This window comes from Liolophura sinensis, chromosome 6 (assembly GCF_032854445.1).
Source record: "Liolophura sinensis isolate JHLJ2023 chromosome 6, CUHK_Ljap_v2, whole genome shotgun sequence".
Classification (NCBI taxonomy): Eukaryota; Metazoa; Mollusca; class Polyplacophora; order Chitonida; family Chitonidae; genus Liolophura; species Liolophura sinensis.
In genome coordinates, this window is record NC_088300.1 from 5,255,193 (window position 1) to 5,277,142 (window position 21,950).

At 36.7% G+C, this 21,950-nt stretch overlaps 2 protein-coding genes across 2 annotated transcripts in view; one reads left to right on the forward strand and one right to left on the reverse strand.

Annotated features, from left to right (window-relative positions):
- Positions 1-1,496: 1,496 nt before the first annotated feature.
- LOC135466359 (syntaxin-5-like) lies at positions 1,497-9,936 on the reverse strand. The gene is made up of 11 exons (XM_064743793.1): positions 9,791-9,936; positions 8,425-8,688; positions 7,835-7,905; positions 7,387-7,442; positions 6,937-7,049; positions 6,064-6,141; positions 5,639-5,695; positions 5,190-5,277; positions 4,590-4,708; positions 4,259-4,380; positions 1,497-3,576 (listed from the first exon to the last, which is right to left on the reverse strand). The coding sequence occupies exons 2-11, from the start codon at positions 8,629-8,631 to the stop codon at positions 3,417-3,419; spliced, it is 1,071 nt and encodes a 356-aa protein (XP_064599863.1). The 5' UTR covers positions 8,632-8,688; positions 9,791-9,936; the 3' UTR covers positions 1,497-3,416.
- A 123-nt stretch (positions 9,937-10,059) lies between these two features.
- The window catches only part of LOC135466258 (methionine synthase-like), a 32,253-nt gene continuing 20,362 nt past the window's right edge, over positions 10,060-21,950 (forward strand). Inside the window, exons 1-12 of the mRNA XM_064743669.1 lie at positions 10,060-10,150; positions 13,624-13,820; positions 14,780-14,869; positions 15,743-15,812; positions 16,440-16,532; positions 17,531-17,637; positions 17,878-17,937; positions 18,411-18,505; positions 18,673-18,773; positions 20,446-20,507; positions 20,722-20,789; positions 21,852-21,931. Coding sequence (XP_064599739.1) covers positions 10,102-10,150; positions 13,624-13,820; positions 14,780-14,869; positions 15,743-15,812; positions 16,440-16,532; positions 17,531-17,637; positions 17,878-17,937; positions 18,411-18,505; positions 18,673-18,773; positions 20,446-20,507; positions 20,722-20,789; positions 21,852-21,931 — 1,072 coding nt within the window. The 5' untranslated portion in view covers positions 10,060-10,101. The remainder of the gene's footprint in view (positions 10,151-13,623; positions 13,821-14,779; positions 14,870-15,742; positions 15,813-16,439; positions 16,533-17,530; positions 17,638-17,877; positions 17,938-18,410; positions 18,506-18,672; positions 18,774-20,445; positions 20,508-20,721; positions 20,790-21,851; positions 21,932-21,950) is intronic.

The following is a 21,950-nucleotide window of genomic DNA, read 5'->3' on the forward strand; positions in this document are numbered from 1 at the left end:
TGAGGTGGCCTTATACCATACTCATTCATTGATTCTCTCCGTTACTTACTTGTATAGTAATTGTAATTTTGCGTGTGTTACTTCATCTAACGAGTTTTCTAACTCAACTCCACTGCATTATTGTATGGAAATTGAAAAGGATCGAATTCCTCTCAGTTAACCTGTTTTTGAAATGTTTCATACAATACCTGTATTCTATATGATGGCAGTTTATCTTTAAGTCCATTATTCAGTTACACTTGAAACTAAAATGTCAAATCATTTCACATACTTGTGCACATATGTACACATGCTTTTCTTATAGTGTTAATGTTCTACACAACTAGAGCTTAGAAGGCCCATTTCATTTCTGTCACAAGATTTAATTTGTACTTTCTGATCAACTGAATTCCATAGATTTGTAAATCTATATTAGCTTGATTATAAATCTATATGGGGGGGGGGGGCCTCCGTGGCTCATTTGGTTAGCACGCTAGCGCAGCATAATGACCCAGGCGTCTCTCATCAATGAGGTCGCTGTGAGTTCAAATCCAGTGCATGCTGGCTTCCTCTCCATTCGTATGTGGGAAGGTCTGCCAGCAACATGCGGATGGTTGTGAGTTTCCCCCGGGCTCTGCCCGGCTTCCATCCACTATAATGCTGGCCGCCATCGTATAAGTAAAATATTTTTGAGTGCGGCATCAAACACCAATCAAATAAATAAATGAAATAAATCTAAATGGAAACTTAGTTTATACTATGTAAGTAAAATAGTAACAAGGTAAAGCAAATTCTCTTGTCTTGTTTCCTGTCCACACAAAAAAACTACCTTTATAATTTGTTTGGAAGATTCTTAACTGGAAATGAGAGTATCATGTTTGTGAACAGGATCCAGGATACTTCCCGTAAACCTATGTACACACAATGTTTACATTACCAGGGACTATACACAGGACATATATATATATATATATATATATATATATATATATATGTGTTAGGTTTACAATGACAAATTTCTATAGTCTTAGTAATCTAGTGCATTTAATATTCTGTAATAAGTCTCAAATGCTTCACTCAGGAGTATGCGCTAAATGCCATTTAGGCAGTGTATGGTTCTACCAGTGTAGTATATTTTAATGCCACTAGAAAGAAGCCCATAAATACGGAGTCAACTACGATTTATTAATAAATGACATTTTCTTATCCTGATCCATGTACAGTGTATTTACATACCTGTGGACCAGATTAAAGAGAAATTTTAAAGCATACTTTTTTTTCTAGTGTTATTTTGGGGGTTATTGTTGATTTGTCACCAAGACGAAAAAATGGAAATAAATCTTTTATACCAGGTATTCCATCCCGTTTTTAGTCACTCTGTAGAATGCAGACTATATGTATTATGTTCTTATACCTTAAAAATTTTTTGTGAAACCTTTCCCCCACAGAAATAAAATGGCCTTCACCCATTACGCGCTATCAGCCAAACTATAATATAACTATCATGAAGACATGGATAGATTTGACTGTACCTTTGCATCTTTATTTCATTAATATCCGACAAAGGGCAAGAGTTTTAATTTATAAAAGTCTATTGTCATCATTGCCATTGCCATCAATGGCTGTTTTCAGCCATCTGTTACTCTAGTCCCTCAAACTTTGTATATTAAAGAACTTTTCAAACTTGTTTTTCACCCAGCTAGACAGTGTCAACTCAAATTCTTGAGTGTCCCACCATACTATTTACCTGATGGTCTAAAATTACGCTGCATTTAAATTCCCATAATACTGCATTAAATCTCGGCACCAGAAATTCATTGTATGAGTCAAACCTTCAGTGTTTGTAACATAAGATAACCCAACTTTAAAATGCATTCCATTCCGTTCCCCAAGTCGCTAGGACAACTTCTGCAGTAATTCTACCCCCATCTATAATCAGAACTATATTCTGACATTACAAGCTCGCCATCAATGTTTCTCTAGATTAGATCACTATGAATTCATTTATCTTCAATTGTTTCATTTATTATTTATATAAAAAGTGAAATATCTGGACTTTCTTCAAAGATTGAAGTGATATTTCACACTTTATATCATCACATGTTACTACACTGCAGGTACTACAGATCATTAAAGGTACAATGGCCTTTGACCCATGCCATGTTCTTATTATTCAGGCAAAACTGTTGATACAAATCATACCACCCTGAAAAGTGCAGTTTGAAATGCTGAATACCATAAAAACCTAAAATGATTTACCAGAACAATTACTATTCATGGTGTTCAAACGCCACACTACAATATCCTCTATTTATACTTACTTCATTGCGCCAACCAGTCCCTGCCCTGACCCAAACATATTTACTTAAGTTCAAATTGGTTCTGAGACCATGCAGTAACAAAAAAAAATTGACTAAATGAGGCATGCCCACTGACAAGTATTGAAATATGTACACAAGGTATATTTTTTCTCCATCAATCGGTGACACTTCTTTCCTTATATTTCATACAATAAATAAAATATATATCTTAATATTTGTGATCACATGTCTGTATGTACATGGTCATCTGGGTTACACACTGTGTACCACCATTTATAACAAAGATACTTAAATGCTGATGCACAGATGGAGTTTCCAGAATTTCACATTTGTACACTGGGTTACTTCCCTTTTCTAGCGAGTATATGCATGGCTATAAACAGTTGGTGATTTACAGATAAAACATCTTATTCATGTCTGTTACATGATTTGCCGTAGGTTGAAAATCCATAATGACTTCCATCAACACTTGAGGAGTGTCAAGGGACATGAACTGGTATAGTCCCAAGGTCAAGAAGCTCCTCATGTAACGAGTCTTAACCAAACATTTGTGTTCCCTGATACCAAGACCATGTTAATATCCTGATCATGCAGCAAGAAGTTAGAACTGCAACGCAGCCCTGGGTCAACTTAAAGAAATCACATTTTCACCCGATGCAACACTACACCCAACGTCAAGAAAGTGTTAAAAGAAAAGAGAAGGATTTTAAACATATACATTCCAAACTCCAATGACTTAAATACATAGAATAAAATTTGATTAATGGAATTCCAATGCCTTGCTGCTTCACTTTTGCTGATGATACAATGCCCTTATTGTTTATTTCTGTCAGGGATGTAAAATTATTGATGCAAGATTAAAATGACATCACAAATGGGCAAGTAGCAGTCATAATCACATCTGTACAACTCCAAAGTGACATGCAGTCTGAACACCGGAGTTGCCAGCCATCACTTCTAAATGTAATTATTTCTAGCACTGCACAACAGCTGTGTCTCAGACCCCATCTAGTACACATCACATGGGGGTTGAGACCATTCCATGGTCATTGGCACCAGTCATCAACAGGTCAGGTTATGCATGGCATCATGATCCTACAGTTGTCTTAGGTTTTCCTATGCCATGAACACCACAAATATAACAAAGAAGACGATGAGGACAGCAAATATCTTTATCATGAGCCATCGGTTGTTTGTCACAGACTGGAAGTACTTAAGAAGTTCACTGTGCGCTCCCTCCACATTCAACTGAGCGTCCTCAACATTGTGGTCAATTCTGTCAATTATGAAAAAAAAGAAAAAAGTGCACAAATAATATGACTTGGAATAAAATCATTTTGAAAAAAGCCATATGCATGATTTCACTTGTTTTAATTAAGCTCTCAGCCATTCTGAAAATCACTACATAAGTATTAAAGTAACATTCCCAGGAAAATACAGAGAACAGCAGCAGTCTTACTGTCACCAGTAACACAAAAGTAAAATTACATGTACCTGCAAGAATGTCTCGTGAGAGCAGGATGTGTAATGTAAGCTGCCAGGGAGAGCAGGATTTGTAATGTAAGCTGCCAGGGAGAGCAGGGTATACAACACAAATCACCAAAGAGCAGGACATACAGCACAAATCACCAAGGAGAGTAAAAATATACAATAAAAGTTGCCAAGGAGAGCAGGACATACAACACAAATCACTCAGGAAAGTAGGATATACAACAGAAATCGCCAGGGAGAGTAGGGTATACAACAGAAATCACCAAGGACAGCAGGATTTACAATAAAAGTTGCCAAGGAGAGCAGGACATACAACTGAAATTGCCAGGGAGAGTAGGATATACAATAAAAGTTGCCAAGGAGAGCAGGACATACAACACAAATCATCAAGGAGAGTAGGATATACAACACAAATCTCCAAGGAGAACAGGATTTATAGCATGTCACCAAGGGGACATAACTCTTACCTTTGCACCATTTCCTCCTGTTCTTTGACCATGTGCGCGAGTTGTTGAAATATAGATCCCAGCTCAACGATTGTTGTCTCGATGTTCTGCATCGTGTTAGCTCGGTCCTGAATGTAGGAATCCTGGTGAAACACAGAGAAAGCTGTTATAAACCTACACTAACACAAACACTTGTGTTCCAAAGAGATGTCATGAAAAATGAGTGTCAGCTGCTATTAATCCACACAAAAACCCAAGACTTCAAAACTTAAGACAAACAATACAGAACAATAATCAGAGAAGAGAAAATATAATATAATATTGAACCAATAACTTAAGCCTTAGTACAAACCTGATCTTCAATAAGCTGAACTTGTTGCTGGTACCTGTGCCCTTCCCCATCCATGTTGATTGCAACATCCCCACCAGAGTAACCACTTTTGGCTTCATCTTGTAACAGGACCGAACCCGCTGGTACAGAGAGAGAGAGAGAGTGGACAACAGTTTATAGTTATCAGTTAATCTGCATTCATTTTGTCATGTCTCGTAGGATTATTGCATGTCATTTAGTAGGTAGTTTTGTAAATCAGTGACATGGCCAATAGGCAGTAATGAAATCTGTGCTGTATTAATAAAGTGCAGAGCCAAACAATGTTAATACTACTTGAAGTCTGATCGGCGTCAAATCAATTGTAATCACAACAGGAATTATCTACCCTGATGCCTATGAAGCGTCCACAATGTGATGATAAAAATAAAACATTCCTGAAGTCAAACTTAAATAAACTGATTCTTTATGGATAACATAAGCATTTATTACTCCTGGTAAACACACATGAAAACAATGAGCCAGATACTCTGGAGAACTGTTGATTTATTCAGTCAATTTCTGAAGATAGGTTATTTGATTATACAGTTCAATACACTCATGCTATTTCAGTATATCACTTACCATGTCCATTAAATGCTGAGGGAGGCATGGAGGAGGACACAGGAGACTGGGAAAAGTGATCACGTCTCGATTTTTGCTGTTTCAAATTCTGTCAAGACAATAAAAACAAACACTATCAGGAATAACTCAGTCAATCTGACCTTTGAAAAATTAAGCAACAGGGTGATTATCATCCAAAAACAATGCTTTAGTCACTTGGACATCAAATGAAGAAATGGATATGTAAATGTAAATTGTGACATGAATAAAATTCATTTATTTACTTACTTGATTGTTGCTTCACATCATTTTTTAAGACCATAATGATTTATGGTGAATTTGTACCTTGACGTCATTGCATAAATCTACACGTATACCTGTGTATGCATTAGGTCAATGATCCCTTGTGAAAGAGAATGAACATAATATCCAGCTAGAAGTTAATCACGTGTCAACAACAATGTTTTTACCTCTGTTCTCACTTCCAACACTTGCTTGAATTCATTGGACATTGTGGCCAGCTTAGACTACAACAACAACAAAATCATATATTAATAAAAAAGAAAATTGCATAAAAAGTAGCACATCTAAATTTCTGGTTGTATCTCGACAGGCAATTCTTTGCATCCGTTTCATCATTGCCTGCTATGCTAAGAGATGTTTTAGAAATCAAATTTATACATATGAATGGTATAATTCTTTCATCCAATGGTCAGAGTGACTTGCACGCAAAACAATTATTGGAAAACTCAACTAATAAAAGACCAGTCATGGAAAGTGGAAAGCATAGAAGGGGTTGAGTACTTGGAACCCAACCAAGTTCCCAACACTACGTATGTGTATCATTTTAATACAGTATACTAGTATGATATTAATTTTAACATCAACACCTTACCTGTAAGCCAACAACAACAGAATTGGAATGTGTCTGCACATGTTGTCGGATACTGTGTGTTTTCTGTGATTTAGCCAACTGAAGTAAACAAAAGCATAAAGCACATCCTCAGCTATATCTGCATAAACATAAAACTGTCTATAACCCTTCCCATTACAACAGGAAGGAGGAATATTTAATCCCATGAGGTGATGACGCTGGTGAAGTAAGGGTGCAAGCCCTTGTTATGTCAAAAATTTTTTGTGGAAAAAGGTTTACAATGTCAATATGTATAAGTTTCTACTGTAACAGCTTTACATCTTACTTTAATTTACTTATCTGATTGGTCTTTTATGCCGTACTCAAGAATATTTCATTTATACGGTGGGGGGGCCGGCATTATGACGGCAGGAAACCCACAACCATCCACAGGTTGCTGAAGATCTTCCCACGTATGATTAGAGAGGAAACCAGCATGAGCTGGACTTGAACTCACAGTGGCCGCATTGGCGAGAGGCTCTTGGGACATTGCGCTGTGCTGGCAAACTAACTACCTCGGCCACCACCTTACTTTCTGTAAAGTAACATCATTATGATAAGCTAGGAAATGAACACTTGACATCAATAAAATGTCCTGCAGCTCCAATGGTTCCCGATTGTAGATAAATAAAACATAAGGTAACACACAGGACAAGTCATATTATCTCTAGTTTCTTTTTGTCCAGAAGTACATTGTTTTCAATGAACACACCATATATGCAAACTTAACTAGTCAGTGTTGCACAAAGATATGAACAGAACAAATGTTGTTAATAAACCTACACTGATTTAACAGTAATTTCACACAGACTAAACAACTGCTACATGTTGTCAAGATCGATCCTTTACACACACCTGCTGTAACTGTGCAATCTGCTTGTTAAGGTTCCCAATATCTTGTTTTATGATGTAAGTCAATTCCTGAATCTCCACCGTGTTATCATCAAACAAGGACTTCCTCTTTGCCACTTAAAACAGAAATCATAAATAATATCTTTCAGCAGTCATAATCTATTCAACAAATTAGTTTAGCCAAGAAAGCAGTACTGGTAAATGATACACTTCACAACTACTTGTACATATGTCAAAATTTATGTCTAACCAGCATAACAATTTCGACAACTACTATGCCTCAAATCAGTGACATAACCTGTACACTACTACATATCATACAGAAATCATAAGATACTTGATGTCACTCTACAAAAAATGACACACTGGGTTAACCAAGCTGTTATTTTGAATCTTAAAGAATTTAACTTAGAGTTTGGACTAAATTTTACAATACAAATGACCAAGACTTACATATTGTCAGCTTTTCCAATTTGGCAAATGTATTGGCTAAATCCTTCCCTATGTGTCTGTGAGAATAAGGAAGTAATAGAATTATACATCAGTTATGGAGTAAACTTCACCTCAGAAAAAAGAAGTCCTTAAAATCTGTAATGAAATACATGTATACTGTATTCCACTTGTCATTGCAATAACAGAGTGAAATCACACTTTTTTTTTATCACAGTACTAAATAATGTCACCACTTTACGGTAGGGATTTACTGTCTTGCCTATTTCTTAACATAGCAGTAAGCATGTTTAGACAAAACTAGTGAAAATATCATTATTTTGCATTATTGGATGCTCAAGCCCATCCAAGAACAAAATCCAATTTTAAAGATTAATTTTATCCTGTTTAATTAGTTTTCTATACTCTATTCTATTGAGATAAATTACACTTGGTTTTAAAAAGCTGTTACCTTGCAATTTGTGTAAATTCACTTCTATTTCTTAAATCCCTGTTTGTAGTTCTTGCTATGACTCCATTTCCCTAAAAGAAGAAAACAATGCAATTTCCACCTCAAATTTGACCAGAAATAAACCAAACAAATCTGTGCAGTCAAAAATTTGCTCAGAACACCTTGGCTATTTTCTAAAATGGCCTTAGTTATTTCACTTAACCATCAGTGATGTCACAAAAACTGCCACATTTGTAAAAGGTTATCTTAACAACAAGGAAATTCAAGGGATGGACATTTTCCTAACAATGGTAGTACATTGGACAATAGTAAACACTGACATTAAAAGTACTTCATAAATTATTTTCACAAAGAAAAATTTCACAATCTTACACAATAAAAGAAGCCTGCTGATTTCTTGTGACAGTTGAAAGTGCTGCAGCTCCACTCCAGCCCCTCCCATTTAATATTTCAAATTTTAATAGAAAAAGGCCAAAGGAACAGACAGAAAACGAAAAACTTTAAACATAACAACAATCATACACTTAAAGTTACCATAATCAGGTATGTATGTATGTCATTGCCTTCTATATCCCTAAGCACAGGCTTACTTGTCTGGATTGGAGAGACTTGACAACTGCCATAAACTCTGTGGATCTGTCTCGACATGTCATGTTTGGATCGTGATGTGAAGCCCTTGGGGGCGTGCCCGAGCGAACTGAACCAGTCCCGTATCCTGCTCCCAACCTTACTCCGGGACTGTAGTCTTTGGTTTGGTCTTCAGAGCCAGAGTTGGTTCGTCGCCTCCGAGCTATCATTTATAACAGTATTCGAACATTCCCTGTAAGAGAGCGTCTACCACAGCCAGTCACACCCTGCCAAAACAAAATATATTACCTTTAGTATCACAGCCCTGCCTTGTTCCATAAGCTTGCATTAAACACCTCTGTAATACCCGTGCTGGCTTCGATACACTACTGCTGTCCTCCAAATAATGAGTCTGTATGAACTCTTTGTTGTTTCAGCTGTGAGGAGTATGCATTCAAACATAGCAGTTGCAGTTTACATGGGGCCAGTTTTATGCTTGTGTAGACTTACTAGGTAGGACACATGGGGACACCTACCTGGAAGCGATAGCTGAGATGACCATGAGTATGGCCAGACATATTATTTGGCGGACAGCAGCAGTGTAATGAAGCCAGCATGGGAAGTACTGAGGTGTTCAAGGTAAGCTTTTGAAACAAGACAGGGCTGTGATAGTTTACCACAGCCAGTCACACCCTGCACCCTAATCACAGCCCTACGGAGCTAGGCCTTGGGCAGCACAATGCACCAGGAGCCTCTCCACACGGCCAATGCTGTGAGTTATGAGTTCAAATCCAGTTCATACTGGCTTCCTCTGCAGGTTGCGTGCGGGAAGGTCTGACAGCAACATGGTCATGGGTTTAACCGGCTTTGCCAGGTTTCCTCCTGCCATAATGCTGATTGTCATCGTAGAAGTGAAGTGTTCTTCAATATGGCGAAAAACTTCAATCACATAAATAAATAAATAAATCCATAAATCAATATGTTAGAGCAAAACAGTTGACAACACAAATAATAAATATTTACGGTTGTCCCCTCTAACTTTTGTTTTGGTTATAGCATCTACGACAAGTCACGTTTAGGCCTAATTTAAATCTTGAAAAAAAGGAGAAAAATTGTGAGTGTGACTAACAACACTTGTAACTGGTACAGACATGACAAACGACAAGAAATTATCCACTTGCCAAAGACCCGTAACATGTGAACCACACGGCTAAAATGATGGAATATTAAAGAATGATTTTAAATCAGGTCGCATGCTGTGACATGTGATGGCGATGTCACGGTTGACACTGACAGGATTGTATAAACAACGCACAACTAAGACACGGTGGTAGAGATACCCGTCTCTAACGGAAGTAAAGAACACAGATTTATGTGGAATTATCTTACCTAGCTAAGCAATTCAATAGACCTCTAAGCGGTCTTCATAGGGTTGTCACCTGATTTGTCCCAAGATTTAAATAAATGAGATAAACGGCAACAAAACCGAGAAGAAAATAAATAGTCTCCGCTATTCTTCGAAACTTGTCCACGAAGGCTTTTCCTGACGTCACTTCCTAATTAAGTGCGCATGTCTGATGTTTAGTATAAAAGTGCAGCTTTCCCTACAGTTCCGTCATTTGGATGGCTCGGCTACGAGTTGACGAGTGCAGCAGCATTCAAACCTTGCTAGCGTATTGAATAGTGGTAAAAGTTAAAACATGCCTCCGACAAGTAAGATTGATGAAAGTGGGGCGGATGCAAATACAGGTAATCGTTGTGCGTCGTCCCATTGAGCCTTATGAACTTATGTTCGTAAATTGGCGCTTTTGTTTTTAGATTGTAGATCACATGACTGCATTTGACAGGAGTTATTTCGTCTGCTCTCCATACCCTTCCTCTTTATCGCAGTAATAATGGCATCGGATTTGAAAATATAATTTTTGTCACAAATTTCTTCAGTACCGTACTGGTAGTTAAAGTAAATAATTGTGTAGGACTGACTGAAGCCTGTAACTTAGAAAAAATTAGACTAAGCAATGCAGCTTACATCGTTTTAACTTACTTCAGTGCATATTGTATTGTCTGGTCTGGTCTGGCCTGGCATGTCTGGTCTAGAAACGGAAGCAGGAACATAGATAAGTACAAGCCTGGAAATAATTTTAAATCGTTAGGGGCAACAGGACATAATTTTCCAGCTATTAATATTATTAATAAATTTATACTGTTATTTACCTAGCAGTTTTATCCTATATCAAACAGTATTCCCCCTGCCAAGGTACTATTTGGTGAACGACATTGTCCACGCTATTTACTTTTCTTGGAGTAATATGCTGGCCCAAGGTGGCTTTGTGTTCACTTTTTTATGTTTGGCCCAGTGCTAGTGTCATCATATCGATGTGATAAAAAGTTTAACAAACATTAATGAAAATAATTGGTTACCACAAACATTTTTTCAAGCTAGACTTTCTTGGGGTAAAATTTGGCCTAAAATCTCCTCTGACATAGACATACATGTAGCTGCAGTGTGCCATTTTAATGCTAATTTGAGCCTTATGTGAAGGTCTAATCCAAAGACATTGTATTAGTTCATCAACATGGACTGCTGTCCTTTCTTAAAGGCAAAGAAAACACTAAAATGAAGTGTGTATCAGATGAAAGACCATGAAGAACTGCCCAGGAAAATATACTTACATAGAGAAGTATACTTCATTTTAGAGTGGTCTTTGCTTTTAATTACTTCACTCTATCATGCAATAAGGTGCTCAGATATCACCATATTGGTGCAAGATCTTACTGCATGTTAGAGCCTTAAAAGGCTAAAAAATGAAAAGATCTGGCATAATTGGCCCAAAATCCTTGTCTCTGACTTAAAGGGTACATGAAACAATAGGTTTTTATTTCTTAATGTGCAGTTTAGGATTTGATTAAGCATACAAGGGTTAAAGGGTTAAAAATGGATTTAAACTACTGTGTTTCTGAGTCCCTAGTGGTCAGCCTAGAAATTATGTTTAAAGTAGTGTGCAGTCTTGATGTTAAAGTTGACAGTTGTCAAAATAATGCACTGGGTATAAGAGCCCACTTAGGGGAGCTAAGCTGGTTTGGTTAATCTGGTAATTAATTGTTGACATCACTTGAGAAAATTCTGAACATTCGCCAAAAAAAATGAACAAATAAAGCGGCATTTAAAAGATAAAAAATATGCCTGAGACAGGAATATTTTTTGAAACCTCTTTTTTCATAACTTTCATCATTTCCCTTAAAATCATAATCTCTATATTTAGTGTTCCATTACATGTATCCTTTAATATGAAACGTGTTAATGTTTATCGTGTTTTGGTGGCTTCTCTTCAAGGAGCCATCCCACAATGAGAAGGTGAGCATTCTATGGGTTTATTGTGAGTAATTGATAGAAGTGGTCACCAATACTCTTTTGTGGCATTTTCGTATGATTCCATTGGGAAATCCTCATGTGTGGATTAAAATTTCAAACTATATCTTGACCTTGATGTTATGTGTTTTTTATCAACGTACATGTACATTCCAGAATGATATTTGAATACTCTGTGCTTAAAAAATTGAGCAGTAAAGTTCCCCCAGAGTTTAAAAAGCAGTTTTATTTTTTTGCTAGTAGGACATGTACATTATGTTAATTTTAAAACCCTTGAAAGATGAAGAAACTTAGCTTAATCTGCATGTAGCATAGTTGAGGATTTTATCACTGCCATGTGCATAATGGATACTGTAAGTTAGAAATGTGAGTAACAAATGTGAATTGTTAAAAGCCTAAAACTTCAGTCATGCTTCAGTCCGTTTGTACCTAATTTAGATGTTGTATAATTAGCCCAGTCATGTAATGAGAATAAGCATGTATTGTTTTGTGCTAAGCTTTTGCTGACTAAGCTAGTTTTGATTTCAATCAGTGACCAGCCACATTTATGTACATTGTGTATGAACCAGGATATTAACCTAGTCCCATTTTTTTTATCTGTACAATCTGATGCGAAGACTATGCGGGACACATCTGTCTGAAATTTTCCACTGAGTGCGTGGAAATTTTAAGAAGTTAAATAGATGTACGAAATACAGATCATTTATTTTGTCATTGAAACTATTTATCTCAATGGAAGAAGTATAGCGCTTGGCCCAGATCAGCCATCATCTCAGCTTTGGCTGTTCCAAGCACATTGTCCTCTCAAAGGCAGGTGGACAGGTGCAAAAGAAGAATAAAATAACTTATAGCAGCATACACGTGAGGATTAGAAGCAGTTTGTGCAAAGTCAGTGTATGATATTGTATTGTCAGAGTTTCGGCCTTCAGGTTCTCTTGCTGATTTGGAAAGTAATAAATACATGTACTATAATGTAAATTTTTGCATACCAAAAAGCCGTATTAGGGTATCATGTTGTTGACAGCAATGTATTTCTGAAAAGCCTCCTGCTCACTGTTTCATACATGTAGATAACATAATTGTAACTCAGGCATTAAAGGATACATTAAAGTTTAGGATGTGTCTCAAGTTCAAAAAGTACAAAGAAACTTCTGAATTTTCTTCTTGAGCTTAGATTTGAAATAATTAAAGTACAGATTTCCCAAGGCCCCATGGGTCAGTCTGGAAGTAAAGTAACCTACAACAATGACATCAACAGTGATTGTTACCAGTGCAACTCTGTAAAGTTTAAGTGGAATAAAAGCTGGTCACCATTGCCATTCTGAAAATTCACTAAAATATACTTGAAATTGAAGGTAAAAAAGAGATTTAAAATATGCTTCGAATTGAAATTTAAAGCAAAGAATTTGGCATAACTTTCTTCTTCAGTTCACTTGAGTTTCTTGGTTTTAGGGTTCTTTTCTTATATTCTTTAAAAAAATGCACTTATGTTGTGAACAAATAATGTGTGGAGAATGGTCCGAATACTGGCTTTGATTCCAGTACTCATTCCAAGCTAGATGTATTTTCTTCTTAATAAACAAGACAGTGTAAAGAAGATAAAGGAAGAAAATTAACATGATGCATATGACTAAAAGTAGCTGTTTCCTTAGTTACAATTTGGATATTTTACTAAACAGTTAGGTACTGGTAGCATCAAGTTCAGCTTGTACTACTTTTCTACTATTTCAGATTTCACTGAAGACGTGTAAATTTTTAATTGAACTCCTCTAAATAATGATGAATTACTAACATTTTAACACCAGCTGATCAAAGACCAATTGTCATGATGCCAGAAGTGTGTTTTTGTCAGTGGCTATGGAGTTGGCCGCCATCATGAGGGAGAGGATCATGATTATGGATGGAGGGATGGGAACCATGATCCAGCAGTGCCGTTTTGATGAGGACCAGTTCAGAGGTCAAGAGTTCAAGGACCATCCCAAAAGCCTGAAGGGAAACAATGATCTGCTTAGTCTGACCCAGCCTGCCAAGATAGTACAGATACACAAGGTACTATTGTCAGGAAGACTAATTGTATCTTATGGAATATTGTTAATGACTAGAAATAGCAGGAAAAGGATTTTTTTGTGTGTGTGATTATCATTTTGTAAGAGGCTAGCTGCAGAGTGAGAGTTACAATTCGACAGTATACAGTTTTCAAAAGTTTGCAACATTATGTGCATTAAATGTATTAATTTTTTCATTTTAAAACCTGTTTTAAATTGATTTATTCAAACCCTAAAGTTGAATAATAGTTATTACTAGACATTTTATATGTAGATTATTTGAATGTTAACACATCAGATTTGATGGTGACTATTCGTACTAGACATGAAATTCTCGATATACCAGTATTTAGGTAATGGCGGTTTGGGTGTAATGGAGTAAGGGCTTTTCTTCACAAATCTATTTAGCTTTACTTTGCAGTAAATCATGTTACGATAATGTAGACAGCATCATTTGGGAAATATATGTTTTTTCTGAAGTGCCCTCAAGACTGTAAATCAGTTAAGGTGGATTGTGTACATGTGCCACATCCTAATGTTGTGGCTGTTACATATTAATGCCTTCAACTAGGTTTGAACAATTCACTGCATACTGATTTAGAAAAGTTATTAAATAAAAAAATCCAGTTTAAATGATGTGCATATATATAATTGTCTTGAGTGCCTCCATGGCTGAGGTGGTTAGCGAGCCGGGACGGCGTAGCAACCCAGGAGCCTCTCACCAATGTGGTCGCTGTGAGTTCAAGTCCAGCTCATGCTGGCTTCCTCGCTGGACGTACATGGGAAGGTCTGTCAGCAACCTGCAGATGGTTGTGGACTTCCTCCCCAATTTCCTGCCACCATAATGCTGGCTGCCGTAGTATGAGTAAAATATTCTCAAGTACAGCGTAAAACACCAAATACATGTATTTAAATACAATATTATTGGCTGTTTTCAAGTTTTCGTTTTGTTTTCTATTTTAGGACTATCTAGAAGCTGGTGCAGACTTCATTGAAACAAACACTTTCAGTGGAACTAATATAGCTCAGGCAGACTATGGAACAGAGCATCTGGTGTGTAGAATATAAATCTTGCACTGCTGGTTTCAAAATAAGCATTAGTTTACAAGGATGGCTGATTTCATGAAAGATGTTGAGATATATATGAAATTGTTAAAGATTTGAATGTGGTTATTGTGCTAAAGCTAAACTGATGATTGGCAGATGCTTGTTGAGACAGTGAGGGAAAAATGGTCTCTTGACTTTCTATTTACATCTACATGTAATTATCTTCTGATTGCACATTTGACCTGAAGAGTTTTTTTTTTAATGACATGTTGTGCAGTAGTTTATGGGTGGCTTGATGTACAAGTACATATATGTACTGATTTGAGAAATTTTGGAGGTTGTAATCACCAGCAAGGAGTGTATTTCCCCTGAAAACAGAATTTTTTTTTTGCTTTTTAAGGGACACTAGACAAAATGTATGTATGCATCAATAAAATATCCCACATAATGTTAAAAGCATACCTTTTTCTTTCTGAGATTTTGCATATAACCAGATTATTGCAATTTAAAGTACATGTAAGCAAAATTACGCACATTGAGAGAAGTGAAAGTGTTTCATTGTTTTTAAAAAAATTTTTTCAAATTTAGCCAGTATGAGTCAAGTTATTGCTACAGCCCATGGCCAGATAAGAATACCATAAGAATATTAAAAGTTGATTAGATTTGCTGAGCATGTCATAACAAAATGGCTGTGAGCATCTAGGTTTGTTTCAAGTGATTGTCCTAAATAACTAAGGTTTCATTATCGGTTATCTAGTTTTTTATGGCTGTACATTTTGCATTAGTGTGGCCTTCACTATTTTCATCTTACTTGTACAGGCAGATGTTAGCATTTTAATGATATGCTGCTGCACGGTTAATGTTAAGTCTTTCATACAGGTACGCCGCATGAATTTGGAGTCGGCTAAACTGGCGCGGCAGGCCGCTGATGAGGTGACAGCCGCTTCTGGTATGTCCTAACTTCTCACAACCAAAACGAGGATACTTGCCATGGTTATATAGGATCAGAAGTGTGTCCTAACTTCTCACAACCGAAACAAGAATACTTGCCATGGTTATATAGGATCAAAAGTGTGTCCTAACTTCTCACAACCAAAACGAGGATACTTGCCGTGGTTATATAGGATCAGAAGTGTGTCCTAACTTCTCACAACCAAAACAAGAATACCTGCTATGGTTATATAGGATCAGAAGTGTGTCCTAATTTTTCACGATTTGTTTATCATTTAGTGATATTAAGCTTAACTTTTGCGTTTTCAAAGTCTGTTGGATTCTTCTTGTTTATATGAAATATTCTCCTGTTATAAACCGCTATGTTACTTCCTTGTTAGATCTAGGGCCTGAAAGGGAAAAGAGATCTAAAATCAAATCGATCTGTAGTATTGCATTCTAAAATTTAACAGAAAAAGGGAAACTCATGGTTATTTTCTTTTTTTCAAATAAGGACACCATAAAATCCAACTATGAATATCAAGAGATACAAGAGAACATAGGATTGAGTGTATACTTATACCACAATGCTTAAATGTACACATGGTGCCTGATGTGTCATATTTGGTGCCTTTGTCCTGTACAGGTGTGAAGAGGTATGTGGCAGGGGCTTTAGGACCAACCAACAGGACTCTATCAATCTCCCCTTCTGTGGAAAAACCTGACTACAGGAATGTCAGTGAGTATGATCTCAAGTTAACAGATAGATAGATAGTTGTTGGATGTATGCAAAACTTGCTCCTTGTCACATACATACAGTACAACTGATGCTTTTATGAGGGATAACGAATGATCATTGGATCAAAAAACGAATGGCAAGCGATGAGATTATTCAAGTAACAATATCCTTTACGTAATTCAAAGGCTTCATAAATGTATTGCCCAAATTTACATAACATTCCGCTAGATTTACAGGTAAGTCTTTGCACTAGCTTATGTGTGCTGGGTTTGCACCAGTAATATGACTGAATTAGTTGTTTTCCAAGATTCATGTACTGTGGACGTACAGAAACAAAGTGGCTCTCGTCTTCAGCAGAATGTATGTTACATACTTCACACAGTCTCTGCTCGTGGGGCACGTCCTTGTCGTCCACTTTCAATATGTAGATTATGAGATGATGTCTTTAAGCGGGTCATAGTGTATTGATGTTTTGGATTAACAATCTGTAGCAAGTACCTCTGAAACGAAAATTAAGTGTTTGTTTTAAATACTTATATAAAATTAAAGTAGGACTAATTAAATCAATTGGAAATTCTAGGCTGTAACAATCAGTTACCCATAACAACATTGTGGGCTGTGCACACAAGCACAGGTTGACAGTAGTCTTTGTGAGTATGATCTCACATTAACAGAATTGTGGGCTGTGAACATGAGCACAGATTGACAGTAGGCGTGGTGAGTATGATGTCACATTGAGAGAATTGTGGGCTGTGAACATGAGAACAGGTTGACGGTAGGCTTTGTGAGTATGATCTCACATTAACAGAATTGTGGGCTGTGAACATGAGCACAGATTGACAGAAGGTTTTGTGAGTATTGTGGGCTGTGCACACAAGCACAGGTTGACAGTAGGCTTTGTGAGTATGATCTTAGCCTTGTTGACTATGAGGCTGATAGTCTTATTCTATAGACGTTTCTGTAAATTTGTGTTACTTTAAAATTTCCTATGATTTCAGCATTTGATGAGTTGGTAGCAGCCTATACTGAGCAGGCTGAAGGCCTGATTGATGGTGGGGTGGATGTTTTGCTTGTGGAAACTATCTTTGATACAGCCAATTCCAAGGTTTGAATAATTTATGAATGATTTTCTTCTACAAAGTCAGTTCTCCTAATTGGCATATGGCAATTTGGAGTTAATTTTACATTCTCTCCTACATGTATCAAAATAGTTAAAAATGTATCCAAAATTGTCCCTGGAAGTTGTTTGTTTCATATAGTGTTTGCTTTGGGTTAAACAAAACGAAATAGTGTAAAGACAAGTGAAGTGATCTTCAGTTTTAATTGGATGGTGCTTATTTTACAGGCTGCATTATATGCAATTGACACTTTGCTTACAAAAAGAGAAGTGGAAATGCCAGTTTTTGTAAGTCATTGATCTTATGTAGACATTCTGTGTGTTATGTTCTGTACAGATTACAGGATTTTGTGATTAGTTTCAAACTTCTTTTGACTATACCCAAATACATTAATGAGTGGTCTGAAATGTAAAAAATGAAATTTCCATTACTAAGTGAGTAATTATTGTGAGAGAGAAGGGAAAATGTGGCAATGTCCTGTTATGACCAAATTTTTTGGGCTCCGCTCAATTTTCAGTCTGACTTCAGAGATTAGGTGTTATGTCTTCTTTAGAGATGATGGTTGTTGTTAACAAGTAATTCTGTTAGTGTCAGTTGTTCTAAAAGTTGAATATTTAAATGTTAATTACCTTCAGTTTAAATATTTAAATGGCTGTCAGAAAGTGAATTCCTTCTATACTTTTCTTGAAATGAGTTACTGCTGATGTGTATTCTCTTATAGTGTACACAGTGCTAGTTCTGTTTGAATTGTTTCCCGCAGGTGTCTGGTACTATTGTAGACAAGAGTGGACGGACGTTGTCTGGTCAGACAGGAGAGGCATTTGTCATCAGTGTCTCACATTCAAGACCTCTCTGGTGAGAGACAGCGGAAAGCTCTTAACAGTGTGCAGTGTTACTTATCATTGCTGTATGGCAATAAGATGTTATTTTGCACTGATTTGTCTTTATGAGTTAAAAGTCTAACCTTTTTATTTATTAATATAATGCTTTTAATATAGAATTTTCGACCTTTTATGTACCAGCCTGGGTTTGAACTGTGCATTAGGAGCTCAGGAAATGCGTCCATTTATTGAAGCTATTGGAAAGTACACCTCTTCCTTCACCATCTGCTACCCAAATGCGGGTGAGTATACCTCAACAATTTGAAGCATTACTAAAGCATACTGACAAGGTATCATTTGTTATGAAGTTGTACTGCATTTGTTTTGCGGTTGTACTGTAACTTTTTTTATTTTTACTGTACTGTAGTTATTTTCCTGTTGTACTGCTGTTGCATTCCTTTTCATTAGTTGTAAGCATATTTTACATTATATATCTGTTATTCATGTATCTTGTCTGGTGAAGTTGTGTATTTTGTAAACTCTAGTTTTAGCGTACTTTTTATTAACATTTATGACAAAAGTAGTTCCAGAATCAGAATGTCGACCACAGTTAAGGGAATGCATTGCAGCGTAACAACTGAGAAAGGATTTGACTGTAAACTAGCTGTTTTTATTTCTGTAGGACCCAACTCATTTGTTTTAAAGATGAATTTTTGGTTCTGAGTCAGTGTACTTGACCAAATAATCCAGCTCATGCTAGCTTGAAACATGATGAACCAGTAGCGTATAGAATCCTAGGTATAGGATCTGTTTCATTCTTCCCAGCTTAACGTTCAAAAATACTAAAACATCCTGGAACTCTCTTCTAGTGTGCTGACATCAACATGTCAAAGCTGTATTCTACAAGGACAGATTTGCTTTAATCCTACAGTAAATCAGACCTTTTATCACTTACTTATTCAGGAATAGTGGAGACCATGCGGACCCAAAACAAATGTACCAGGCGCATTGACAGCAGACTAAAATAACTCTTTCTTTCATTTTTTTATTCAACTCAGCTGCACTTCACAACTTGTTTGGAAGTCTTAGGTTTGATTTTTGCGTTAATAATGAACAGCAGGAACTAGAAGCAGCTATTGTGAAGAAAGAAAATTATCTTAGTTTTTACGAAGAGCAGCCAAGTCCAACGGAGTCACATGATCAGAAACTTGTGGTTTGAGAAGATCGAATGCTGGCCAATTGGATGTATCTGGTATATCTGTGTTAATTGTACATGGGAAGGTCTGCCAGCAACCTGCAGATGGTCGTGGGTTCTCCCCAGGCTCTACCCGGTTTCCTCCCACCATAATTCTCTCTGTCATTGTATAAGTGAAAAATTCTTGAGTACGGCATAGACACCAATTAAATAAGTAAATAAATAAATTGTGAGTTGGCATATTTTGTAATCACATGAGGTAGTGCTAGTGGACCTTGGGCCATTGTTGTCTCAAAAATGGATTGTAAGGCAACGTTAACAATATTACAATGTGTCAGTTTTTATTGTAATGTCACACTGACACTGTTTGTATTGTGACATCATCATGTATTGTGACAGCTGGGGAGTGGTGCTAATAAAATGAGGTGAAGGTCCTGCTGCCTGGTGTTCCACAGGTTCTCATTGGAATCTTATGGTCTTTATTATCACACAATAATTAAGTGATGCGATTTTTTAAGATGACTGGAGACCCGTTTTCATCAAATACAGCTTTGACATTTTGAGGAAAGTGCAGGTAACAGGACTGGTTAAAGAATGTAACAGTTCAGGGCAGTTATTCAGGAACACGGTCAGTTGATCTCAGTGCTAATAGACACCTTGAGTAATTGATAACCATGAAATGTCTGAAATTCCTAGTCATAAGTATCACTGTGATAACCTCCATCTCCTTATTGTAATATCATGCTTGTAAATGAACTTTTGGAACTTTGCTCGTGCAGGTTTACCAAACACATTTGGAGACTATGATGAAACACCTGAGGCCATGGCAAATACTCTCAAGGTAAGACTCAGACGTTCTTGAATACAGTCCTGAGATTCTGGTAGCTTGGTTATAGCCTTGTGTTGAAAGGTTTGTCAGTTACCTGGTCATCTATATGGGTTCTTTGGTCAGATTGATGATCCAAAGATTACCATTCTTTAAGTGAAAACATTGTTTTAAGATAAGATGCCAATCAATGAGTACATAAACATTGTTGTTATTTCATGTTTTTCAGCATTTTGCCAAGGATGGTTTATTGAACTTAGTTGGAGGATGTTGTGGGACTACCCCAGCACACATAAGGTACAGGCTTTAGTGTTATAAAATGAATAAGTGTGTCTATGGATTGGAAAGAAAGTAAGAAATGAAACTGAAAGACAACAATGTTCTTTCTTTTTGTTGATCTCTGTTAGAGCATTGCCAGTACTACAAATGGCAGAGCACAGATTCCTAAGTCATATGCAAGCAGCTGACTGATCCCAAATAAACTCTTCAGTGGAGAGGAGGTAGCAAGTTCTGTTCATGCACAATGAAATATAGTGGAAGATCTCCTTTTAGATATGTGAAACAATAGCTGGACACAGACCATCTAGTACTTAACATGTTCACTTCTGTTACCTGCCACTCCTCATGAGGGGTATGCCAAGTTCTGGTTGACCTGGTGTCAGTCGTAGACTGTGAATGAGTGGGATGTTTGAGTGTTGGGTGTTTTAACATTGTATTCCAGTGAGGCGACACTACAAAATGTTGTCAGTGTGACCAGCCTGCTAGACTTAGTCATTGTGATAGAACTGAATAATGTTGAAAGCGATGTTAAACCCTAAAGCAAACAATTGTTTTCATATGGTTGATAAATTCACTGATTTGTAAGCCTAAAAAACTTCTGGTCACACTCACATGAGTTAAACACACATTCACAACGATAGGAGACTACTTCTAGTTGATGTAATTAAAATTAGAAGACACTGATTCCATCTAACATTATTACCGGTTTGGATAAGCATGTGTATTCTTTAGCTGTAGTGTACACTGGCCTGTTCACCAGGTTTTAAAGGTGTCCTTTAATATAGAGGAGAAAAAGGATTTGGTAAAAATTTTGAAACGTGTCACATTCAGTTCTAAAAGTGGTAATGCAGCTATGAACGTTATATTAATGTAAAAAAATTGCCAAAGAGTGGATGAGTATACTGGGGTGCTTGGTTAGCCAACTCTTAACTCCTTTCAGCATTCTGACAGCTTGTTTATAATCCAGGGAGTGGCCTATTTGACCACATGATGTGACGCTGTATGGAGACAAATTATTTTGGATACTGTAGCCTTACCATTGCTCTGCATAATGAAAATTTCAACACCTTTTTATTTCAGTGCAATCAAAAATGAGGTGCAGAAATTTAATCCAAGGATTCCTCCGAAGGATCTTCATGAAGGCTACACACTTCTCTCAGGTGTGACTTGAATCTAGAC